General features: G+C 35.3%; 1 protein-coding gene across 2 annotated transcripts in view; it reads left to right on the forward strand.

The window, feature by feature from the left end:
- Positions 1 to 995: 995 nt before the first annotated feature.
- LOC114657851 (polyamine-modulated factor 1-binding protein 1) overlaps positions 996 to 12327 on the forward strand; it is a 417512-nt gene continuing 406180 nt past the window's right edge. For both annotated transcript variants that reach the window (XM_028809793.2, XM_051932060.1), the window contains exon 1: positions 996 to 1259. In XM_028809793.2, coding sequence (XP_028665626.1) covers positions 1238 to 1259 — 22 coding nt within the window. In that variant the 5' untranslated portion in view covers positions 996 to 1237. The remainder of the gene's footprint in view (positions 1260 to 12327) is intronic.

Consider the following 12327-nt stretch of genomic DNA (forward strand, 5'->3'; position numbering starts at 1 on the left):
GTATGAGACAGGAAACACATGAACTTCATAACTACTGATTTATGCTGTAAAACATGTAGTGGGGTCATTTAGAAGCAAATAAGGTTAAAAAAATATTAAAATACACAAACACAACTGTAAATAAAACACAGGCAATTTACTTTATATTGATCTTAGCAGACTGCACAACCAATTAAAAAAAAAGAAAAATAATACTGTAATATTCATGTTATAAAACTGTGTTGATTTATCTTTTATGAAATAATAATAATAATAATACATTTTATTAATTTGTAGGCACCTTTCTAAACACTCAAGGACACCGAACAATAGATAAAACACAGATACATCATATAATCCTTCTTAAATTAATCATACAAATGTTTTAGTCTTTAAATATATACAAAGAATTTAAAATTAGCATATGTAGAAATAATTTCACAACATCATGAGAGATTACACGTGTAAAGTGAGATAGATAGATAGATAGATAGATAGATAGATAGATAATTTTTTTCATTGAAAAAAGTAAGTTGGAATTCGACACAAAAAAATACATGAAATACTTTTTTTTTTTTTTTTTTTTTTTTAACCAGGAAAAAGCCTTAAGCAGAAAGCAACACAGTTAGTGTAACATTTTATGTAAATTCAACTGTCGAATTCAACACAAGCGTCATTCGACGTTGCTGAGGCAACCAGGGACGCTTTGTTGTCTTCTCACTCAAACTTAATTTAAATACTCTTCTTCCCTCCACTCACCCCGGGAAGCTGCCTGTCTATCTACACGAGCTTCTGTTTTGTGGCGCTAAATGCTTAAATCAAATTCAGCAACTCCCACCGGCCAGCAACAAGTTAGTGTGCCTTGCGCGAGGGCGCGGTTGTTTCCATGGCAAAGAGGGCGTGGTCGAAGTGCAATTTGCATTGCCTCTGCCTTACTCAACAGAGGTCCAATTTCTAATTGGAGTACAGCCTGTCTGTAAAATAAAATTCGCCTGTGATTGGTGGAGCCTTTCAAGCAAGTTTTGGAAGTTCGACGCAAACCCGTTTCGTGCGGTGCAAGTAGCTGAAGCGGGAGATAGGGATTCCCAGGCGGGTTGGAGAAGGGCTGAGGGTGCTGTAGTTTAGTGAGGGCATAGTAAATACTGAGGGTATTAGCATGCACGGTGCTGGGTAGGCAAGGGAGATCCTGTGTCCCTTATTGCATTTTTTTAGATAAAGGACATAAGTCGACATTGTAGAAGCAGGAAAAAGGCCAAAGATGAACAACAGCGGTGCAACAGGTAAACTAAAGTCGCGTGCAGTGATTTAATAGTAACAATGGAAAATCTCATCTGTGTATTCGACCTGTCTCTGCAAAAGTTAAATGGAAATTGCAGAAACCTTCGAGTCCAAGTCAACTTTGTATTGTAGTATAGCTAGTAATTTTAAGCTATTGAAAATCACGGACTTTGACGTGAGGATGTGTCAGGTGACGTGATGCCCATTCGAGGTAGTTTAATTGATCCATGTGATCAGTATAATACCTCTCATTTTTATTTCTTTAAATATTCTGACAAGCTTTATTTTTTAGAAATTTTTTAGTTTGTTTTATGAAAAATAAGACACAAATGCAATTAATGGTACTGAAACAATGTAAGTTTTATAGTATAAGGAATCAAAATACATGTTTTAAGAAAGTGTCTTATCTACTGGAATAAAAAGAAAGCCTAATTTGATTAATAAGTTTATTCTAATAAAGATACTGAAAAAGTAGTCTGGATAATTACTGTACTTTTTTATTCTTCCAACAGCAACTTTCCTCATAGGAGGGCTGTTATGTCAAACAGATTCTGCAATTCATTTAATTATATGTGTATTTATTTATTTACTTTTCTGTCACAGTTATTGAAGTTTTTAAGTGACATTGAAATTTTAACCAGCTGCTAGCCTGAGGGTGCGGATGCGGGTTTATTATTCTGCAAACAATTCCAAACAGTTCAGAAATGCCTTAAAAGGGAACAGTATAAAACATCTGAAACATCGTAACACTTACATGGTAATCTTACACTATAACTGTTTGTGGTATATGCTTTCATTACAGTCCTTAATGAAGTGTCCTGGTTATGTGATTGCTTTGTAAATCACAAGCATAAATTAATCAACAAAGTACCCAGATAAATTATTAATTTGTTCATGTGGGTTTTGCCACCATGGATCCTGTATGTGAAAAAATCAATAAAAACTTCTATTGACTGTAGAGAGCAGTAACATGAATGCAGCATTATAAATAAAATTAATTTGATGGTTCACACATTTTTATACAAGACATGCACAGCATAATAGATTTATTTGTAATGTGCAGTCTTAAAAAAAAAAAGTACAGTATGTTTAAAATTATATTGGTTATCGTAATGTAGTAAAACTGTGCCATGTACCACATATTTCATTAAAAATGATATAAGGAACTGCTTCAATCTCTTTGAATAGCATACCCAAATTATTACAAATTAAAAAATCTAATATTGTTTTTTCATCACTGGTTCTCTTGGGAAATTACATCTTTTGTATTAACATTTATTTTCTGTGGATTGGAAAATAGGATGCAGAACTAACAGATGCAAATGTTTGGTACTGTATAGTCCTTGGCATACAGTGGAACAAGTCTGAAAATCAAATTACTTTACTTTGACAGAAGTTTTCCAGACAATGGCATGAGGACTATCTTTCTACCATTAGCAGAAGTTGCACATTAGTGGTCAGAAATAGTGTTTTCATTAATCTTAACTGCCTATCACTAAACCTTGTAAAAATGTTATTAATAAAAATGAATGTAATTATATTTTTATTTCATACTCATGAAAACATGCTGTGCTATTGAATTATTGAATACTACATTGGATTGTTTTAATGTTGTGCTCTATTATATGTTTAATTCCATCATCTGTTTTCTTGTTTTTCATGAAAACAGTTGAATATTTGGCTTAATATTTAACAAAGTTTGTGTAACAGGACATTACAGTGACATAGTGGTTAGTGCTGCAGCTTTGCAGCTTTTTCAATCCTCAGTTCAGTTGCTTTCAGTCTCTTTGACTGTTGTTTTTTGTTTTTCAGACAAACAGTAATTACATGAAGGCATCTGTTTTCAAAACCACTTGCCTTGTTACTTTGGTTTGTGTTCTTGTGTGCTTGGTAAAGCATCTTTCAATTGTGTACTTCATGAAATATACTACAGTATATAAAATGAAGTTTGATTGATCTTCTAGAAGATGACTAGATGGGTTGATTACATAGTGTTTAGTATTGTAACTGCACTTTCTCACACTTTTAATCTAGGCTTTCTCACAAATGGATCCTGGTTTCTACCCTCTGTCTAAAGACCAGAATTCAGTTAGATGGGTGATTCTAACTTCTGCTGTATCTGTGTTTGGATCCTATCTTGTGTTTAGTGCTCTCTGATTGAAAGGTGATTATAAGTGGTCCTAGTATTAGTGAGGCTGGCATTCCATTTAGTGTTGTTTCTTACTTTGCTTGTTGTTGCTGCAATAAGATTCAGTTTCTTCAACCCTGCAATTTATAATGCATCCATTTTTAAACTAACTACAATAAGGTCAGGGACTTATTAGTGAGGTGTTACTCCAACAATGTTGGGTTCAAGGCTTTAACCAACCCTCAATGAGGTACCAGTCGATAGCAGGAAACTATAATCCATACCTCCCCAGTTAGTCACAAATTATTCCTTGGTATGTGGCAGGAAAATGTGGAACACCAAGAGAAAACTTACACAGGCATAAGGAGACTTCGCATGTCACACAGACACTGAATGTGCTGAGGTTCAAGCCCAGAAATTTATACCTGGGAGGTATTGGTGCTACTTTAGTACCCTCAGTCAGTTATTATAAGGTTCACCTAAGTAATGTTTCTAGTTTTCAACATTTGCTTTTCAATATCTGAATGCGTCCAGCAAGTAAAATGGCCACAATTTCATACAGTATGCCCGCATTGAAACAGCTGTATCTCAGGTGATCATGGGAACATTTTAAGTGAGTGCAGTTAAGGGAATAGATATATGCAAAAGTGCAAAATATGTTTCAAATGTGTGGAGGAAATGCGAAATACAGTGATACTGTACTATCATGGTGTCAGAAGAGCTTGCTGCTTTGTTTTTTTTAAAGTCTGGTCCTAAATAGCATTTAGACATGAGCAACATGTCTAATATTGGTAGACTGAATGTAATTTTTACAATTTATTATGTAAATTACCTGAACATAATCTAATTTAGGTGGGCAGACTACTCACTGTCTGTATGTAATTTGCACATTCTCCCCATGTCTATTTAGGTTTCTTTCCTACATCCCAAAGGCTTGTTAGGTTACTGAGTAACCTTTGAACTGGTCCAGTATGTCAGTGTGCATCGTGATAAACTGGCACACCTTTCAGGGTTGGCTCCTGCCTTGTACCTTGAGTTGCCAGAATTTCTCTCCTTGACCTGGAAATGGTCAAAGCAGGTTCAGAAAGTGGATCAATGGATTAATTTCTTTTGCAGCAATATGTTCCAATTTTCAGTCCATTTGTTGAATTCAGGTTAGTCCACAATTGACAAGTTTCTAATGTGCAATTATAACCTAGATGGTAAAATTAAATAATTTAGTCTTTTGGCTTAAAAATCATGAGCAGTTGCTATAACAGACATTGTTTATTTTGCCTGATAATCACAATCTGTGATTCTTTGTTTGCAGCTTTTAATTTTCTGGATACTCCTTCTTCTTGACCAAGGTAATGGTGGTCCCATTTTTAGTCTTTGACATTCACTCATGGCTGAAAGCATTCTTTCTTCCTTTTCTTTCAAGGGCAAACTTTCAGGCCTTAGTGGGCTCTCTTTTTCAGAATGGAAAACATATTTAATTTCTGTTAAAATCTATTTGCCTATAAAGAAACAGAGGCCAGGCTGAGAAACCCCAGAGGCACATGGCCATTTATTGATGATTCTGTACTGTACAATACACTAAGAAATGAAAATGACAATGAAAGTTGACTAAACCTCACTAACACCTGGCATGCCTTTTTACAGCCATTAACTTCACATAAACATAAGTATTGTTAAATCCATGGGAGCCAAATTATTGTTTCATTATACCACCTGCTTCATTAGTTCTCCCGAGTAAGGGTGTACATGTTGGCCACTCAGTAACACAGTTGCCTTCACTTATACTCTAATGTTTAGTGAATATTTGAGAACTGCAAGGCAATTGTCAACATATCATCCACTATACATGTGCTGCTATTTGAGCAAAAGTAAATTAAAGCACTTCCATTTATTACCTTGGAACAGCAGATGTTGGATGAAAATGGAACTTGAAAATGCAATCAATTCAGACAGCATGAGGTGTAAGACAGTAACCTTGGAAAAATGTCATTGCATTGTAGGACATACAGTGTGCATAAACCACCATTAACGTATCCTGACATAATTAACAAAGAGACCCAGGTATCATTGGCCAGCCAAATAAAATCTGTTCCCTACAAGCAACAGACTTAATTTGGTTGGGCATGTGGAGTGAAAGGCAGAGGATGACTAATTGAAGATGTACACAAAGAGGTAGAAGGGATGACGTAAAGATGAGCTTGGAGGTGGTGTTGCATGATGCAAAAAGAATTTGTCTCACACTGATAGATGTGCAGAAGTGCAGAGAGAGTTGGAAAAAGTATTTTTTGGGGGGTTAATGTCTAACCATTGTAAATCTGGCTGTTAAGCATTCTAGTAATATGGAAAAAAATCAATTGATATAATAAAAATGACAGTTTAATCATTCAGGTTGGAAAAATACAGGGAGCTATACTATTTGAGTTTCAAAGACATTGCAAAGTACAGGGACAACAAAAAAAAAGCATACTGTAGAGCTCAATTGTTACTGTCACTGGATATTTTGAAAACGTGAAGTAAATATTAGTAAATGTTTTCATGGAAATTAGCAATATTTTTCTTAGAGATGCACACAAGAATCTGCACACTGCAATACATATTTTGAAACCTTTTAAATAATGTAATGCTTTTCATACATGGTCCAAGGCCACTGTTTTGGTTGTATTTTTTTCTGTGAGCAGGTCCTGCTTTTAATTAGACATGACACAAAGTTGTTTCTCACATTCTAACTTCACTGTGTCATTTCATTATGTCCCAAAATGATTTGTTCATTTTGCATAACATTTTAATAAGTAAAAAATATTGGTGTTTCATCATTGAGGTCAATGTATTTTCCTAATCTTTTGTCTTAAGATTTTTCCCTCTTGTGCTTTTTGGAAGTACTTTGGTTATTTGCTAATAGATTTAATGTTATTATCTGTCATAACAAAGACAAAAGTGGGTTCATAATCAAAAAACCACAAGCCACACTAGTCTTTTACCCATGTCTGCCCCCCCAGAGTAAGCCTCACTACAGGCAGCCTAACCCTTAGAAAAAGACAGGCTTCAGAAATGCCTAGTTCCAGAAATGAGGCAAAGGCTTTTAGCAGGTACAGTAAATAAGAAACGCCCAGAAAAAGAGAAGAAAAAAACTAATAAAAATCTGTAGCCCACAAACAAAACAAAGTTGCTTTAATACAAAATGATTTATTAAAAGGACTCAATGGGATTCCAGAACAAAAATGGACAGAAGCACAGAACCAGAGAATAGTATCTTAAATATGAAGCAGGGGTCAAAACCAATAAATCCAATATCAAAAAGAAACAAAATTCATAAACAAGAATCAAACACAAAGATGCAGTTCTGAAGCTGTAGATCCTACTTTAGTTTTAGCTTAAGTGCTGCTTATGCCAATACCATAGTTGTCTATTCAGGTGGATCCACCTCCCTGTGTGTCACGTATGCTGTAGGAGACCTGGCAAATAACAAGGAACACTAAGGCCGGGTTTATGCTTCACGCGACTCGACAAATGCTCCTGTGCATGCTACTGCTAAACAGGCAGTGTACTTTTTATACTTGCGCACATACTTTACGTAAATCAGGAAGATTTCACCAGCAGGGAGTGCAGGATATCATCATAGTGAGGAAACAATGTTTGGCTTCACTGTTCTGTGAATTGCCTGAAACATCCATTAAATTCACAGGACACCTTGCCACAATATCTCTTAAAATGATGTATGTTTAATGATTAGAGTCATCAATCCAGGAACGCACTAATTCTAGCAAGCATTGAGCGCAAGGCAGAAACAACCCCTGGATGGGGCATCAGCTCATCGCAAGGTGAAGACAAGAGAAAACATGCACTAGCATCTTTTTAGCATCACTAAGTCCCCAAATCTGCATGTCCTTGAAAGGAAACCGGAGCATACTGGTGAAACCCACAAGGAAAACATGCAACCTCCAGGCAGGGAACACCATGGGCGTGACACCCTGTGAGTCAGCAGCGATACCGCTCTGCCCCCACATGTATAATTATTAACAGTATTCATTATTTAAGTGAAGTTAAAAGATTTATCTGTAAAATGTATTATACATACTTTAAAGCATTTCATCATGAAAGTGATATCAAGTTTAAATCTAAGGATTCTAAATGTGTAGAGAGCTGGAATATCATCAGTTTAGTGTGTTTTGTGCTGTTAGTGCAGAGGGAAGCCCCAGAACTGGGTTGTTTTTAAGATGATGTTTGTGACAGTCTACTTTAATAGCAAAATAATTTACGAGATTAAAGCCGAAATTTCCACTTTAATGGCAAAATAGACCTTTTCTTACTTCTCTGTGGCAGAAATATGCTTCTATACATTATGATGCTGTTGTGAAGGTGCAAAAAAAAAAAAAAAAAAAAAAAAAGATGTCACAGAAGATGGTATTTGAAACCTTTAAAATGTATCGCATGAATACATTGGGGAATATGTGACACTTGAAAAGAAAAGTACCACGAATACATTTTTATGTCAGCATTTTGCTTCACCACATCGAACCATTCATCAAACATCGATGCACAATGATCATGTAGGATCTGCAAAGTGGCTTTCTGTCACATGTTGATAGTAAACAGAGACTCTGACGTCACATTCCAACTTTTATCACACTGCGCCCCCCAATTTTTTGCTGGTTCTGCACTTCACCACGCGTTGCATTAATTTCTGGGGACATGCTCAGAGAACGTGTCAAATGAACACTGGGAATATATGGCAGCCATGATGCGTGTGCGTATGCTTTCTGAGCGTGAAGTATAAACCGGCCCTAATAATCAGTAGAATAAAACAAACAATAATTGATGAACAGAATACAGCCAAAACAAAAATTGAATTAATACCAATAATGAAAAATTATATTTAAGTAATAACAAAAATATAAAATAAAAAATAAACGTGAACAAGGGCAACATTCCTGGCTGTACCTTAACACATACTGGTGGAAATGACACTTAAATACCAGAATCTCTTTAGAGTTAATTGTTTTAATTTTTACTTTCTAGTTTTTATATATGGTTGTAATTAAGGCAGCAAAGTCATCACAATGCCTAATTGATTCTTCCAACTTTAGTATAGTGTCCCTTTTGCTTCTTGAAATTATACTCTTTGTTTATTTGGTTCATAGTTAATCATTATATGAAGTATTGTTTGTGAGACTCTTTTCTTCTTTACTTGTATGCTATTCGGACAAACAAAAGATTTTACTTACAATAACTTATGATAAAAATTACAGGTAAGTATGCATCTGAATGATCACATTTTTAATAAATGGAACTATGGCATCATCTTTTATATTCTAAGTGTAAAATTAAAAAATTATTTGTATGTCATGTTTTGTGTGTTTGGAAAGGCTCTAACTACTCATGCTACTTTTTGTTGAGCAAAATGATGAAGTACACCACCTCCTTTCTGATTCTTTTTAATGAATATGGCCTACATGTTGCATTACCTACAGTATATTCTGTTGCCTTTTTGATTGCCACCACAGCAGTAGTAGTTTTTGAAAAGTACTAGCTATGTGAACAATTTTAAGGTGGATTGATCGCCATACCAAGGTTATTATAGTTAACTAAAACTAAAATCAAAACTGAAACTATTATTAAAAAAACATTTTCGTAAACTGAAATAAAATAATTAACAAAACCGAAATGAAAAACTAAAACTAAACGAAACTATTAAAGTAGCTGGAAAAACTAACTGAAATAAAATAATAATTTACTAAAATATTTTTAGTTTTCGTTTTTGAATGAATATTCTTGCCGTTAGTCTTTAACCCTTGTAAGTTTTAACTCTAAAACAGAAAGTCATCCACCACGAACCGCCCGCACATATTCATCCAGTGAACGGTGGCTGGTGACGGAGGGCAGCTGTTCACACAGCATTTGCGGTGACAGAGCAAGCTGAGTGTGGGTGCATAAAGCGTGTGAAATAGAAAGCGATATGCGTGCCACCTTCTTTGTGCTTGTTGTATATCAAGATGTAATTCAAACGGCTGAAATCAGAATGTACTGGTCAACAAAATGTTTACCATATGGATAGAAAAATCACGAGTGAGTAACATTTCAGTTTATTTCTCAGGTGTATGCTTTTTGTTGACAGCGATTCACCTGCCTCTTCGCAAAGGAGAAATCGTTTTTACTTTCTCATATACGAAGTATAGAGAAAGTATAGTAATCATGAAAAAATTCGACCTCGATATTTTGATGAATCTTGACGTTATAGACTAACCAGTGTCCAACAATACTATTTTTTGGAATTGTGTGTGTACGATAGATAGATAGATAGATAGATAGATAGATAGATAGATAGATACTTTATTAATCCCAATGGGAAATTCACATTCTTCAGCAGCAGCATACTGATACAATAAATAATATTAAATTAAAGAATGATAATAATGCAGGTGAAAAACAGACAATAACTATGTATAATGTTAAATATTAACGTTTACCCCCCCGGGTGGAATTAAAGAGTCGCATAGTTTGGGGGAGGAACGGTCTCCTCAATCTGTCTGTGGAGCAGGACAGTGACAGCAGTCTGTCACTGAAGCTGCTCTTCTGTCTGGAGATGATACTATTTAGTGGATGCAGTGGATTCTCCATAATTGATAGGAGCCTGCAGAGTGCCCTTCGCTCTGCCACAGATGTTAAACTGTCCAGCTCCATGCCAACAACAGAGCCTGCCTTCCTCACCAGTTTGTCCAGGCGTGAGGCGTCTTTCCTGTTAATGCTGCCTCCCCAGCACACCACTGCGTAGAAGAGGGCGCTCGCCACAACTGTTTGATAGAACATCTGCAGCATCTTATTGCAGATGTTGAAGGAAGCCAGCCTTCTAAGGAAGTATAACCGGCTCTGTCCTTTCTTGCACAGCGCATCAGTATTGGCATCAGTATTACGCACGTGCATGTGTGTGTTTGTGTGTGTGTGTGTCTGTGTGTGTGTAAACACGATAACTCAAAAATGCAACTAGATAGATGGATGAAATTCGGCATGTGGTTGTTACACCATAGATCTGTATTAACTTTTGGGCCAAATCCATCACCCGGAAGTGGTACTTTACCTGAACACATTCTCGATTTTTTTTTTTTTAATACAGCTGCAGAGTCCGATTTATTCAATTTTACTTTTATAATAATTGTTCAATATATTATTAATTTGATTTGTTGTTGATGGTTCCTTAATGTACATAATATAAAAATATAATCATTGTCTTGCGGTTTACTCCTCAAATATCCATCCCCATATCTGAGTATACAAGAAAGTCTCGAGGAGACCACTCCCGGTTGTTGAAAATAAAACGGCATTGATCGAGACTGACTAGGTCATCATACAAGATCAGCATATTGTTGCTGATCAATCACTTTTGCTTTAAAAACATCGTTTAACAACAAAGCGATACAAACAAAGGTAGAGAGTCTGACAAGTGATGAAAAACTAAACATACTAATGGGTTTTTGTATTTATTCCATATTTATTAATTTATCTTTTTTAGTTCACATTCACAACTCAAAATACCTGATATTGTGAAAGTAATCCATTAGCAGAATTATATTTTAAAATATTTGTCTCCCTTTTTTCAATGTTTTTCTCTCCCTCTCTCAAAATAGATAGTTGAAATCATCATATTCTTTTTGTTCTTAACATCAGCCTTATCATACATATTGCATACCAGGGATTTTTCCTGCCTTGCATCCAAACTTGCTGTAGTAGACTCCAGGTTTCCTGCGATCCTGCTCTGGATAAACAGGTTTAGATAATGTATATGTTGTTCTTAATCTCAGACGCTGTCTCTGTTGTTTTATGCCTATCCGTACTCCTATTACCTGCTCTTGCTCTGCTCATTATGGATTTACTGTCCTTTATGGTGGTCTATTCAAGACTCACTGCCCTTAACCTTCACACTATATGCTTGTTGTTCTTTGTTTCCCTCAATACAGCTAGGTGGGGCAAGCACACTCATTCAAGTCTAAGAGCCCTGTTCTTCCTAAGCCCCTGTGATTTTCATGAGAAAATATTTTAAAAAGTATAAAATTGTGTACAATTGTTCATATTCAGTGTCTAGTTTTGATTATGCTTGTTTTTATCAGACAAAAGCAAGACCAGATAATAAACTATGTGGTGTAGTAAGCTTCCACTAACATTAAACTCATATCCAAATCTGTTAAGTGTACAGTTCTGTCTGATTGTGACACAAAACTAACTCTGTAGGCGCTCCATGTCATAATTACTAAAACTAAAACTGAAACTAATATATATAAAAATAAAATAGAAATGTCTTTGTGAAATAAAAACTAAACTAAAACTAAAAATACATGATGAAGGAAAACTAAAACTAAACTGAATTTCCAAGTAAGGTCAGAAAAAATATAGAAATAAAAACTAATATAAAAAGGCAAAACTATAATAACCTTGCGCCATACACAACATTTTGAAAAGTGTTAGCTGTGTGTGAAATGTTTACATGGATTAATTGGCCATGCACCTACATTAAAGAAAGAACTGATGTAATGTTCTGTTTTTCAGTTTTGTTCTTGTTAAAAAGTAGGTTTCCACTAATCTCCAATTTCCAGAAAAACATTTTTGAAGCTGATTAAATTTCATCAGTATGTTTTGCTTTGAGTGGTGGCACAGTGCTCAGCATTGCTGCCTGACAAATCCAGTGTCCTCGATTCAAATCCCATGCTATGTTGTTTGTGTGAATTTTGTGTATTCTACCTGTGTCCTTAGCTTTCCTCGTACACCTCTAAAGATATTGCTTAGATTAACTGGCAATTGTAAAATGGCCCTGTGTGAACATGGGGATGTGTATGAGTGGGACCTTTGATGGAATGCTGCTCTTTTTATTTTTTACTGCATTGCACTAGATCCTGCTGATTCTGGCTTCAGCTCTTAAAAACTTTACATTGCATTGGGCTTATTTGAAACTATTATTA

This window comes from Erpetoichthys calabaricus, chromosome 9, assembly GCF_900747795.2.
Source record: "Erpetoichthys calabaricus chromosome 9, fErpCal1.3, whole genome shotgun sequence".
Taxonomy (NCBI): Eukaryota; Metazoa; Chordata; class Cladistia; order Polypteriformes; family Polypteridae; genus Erpetoichthys; species Erpetoichthys calabaricus.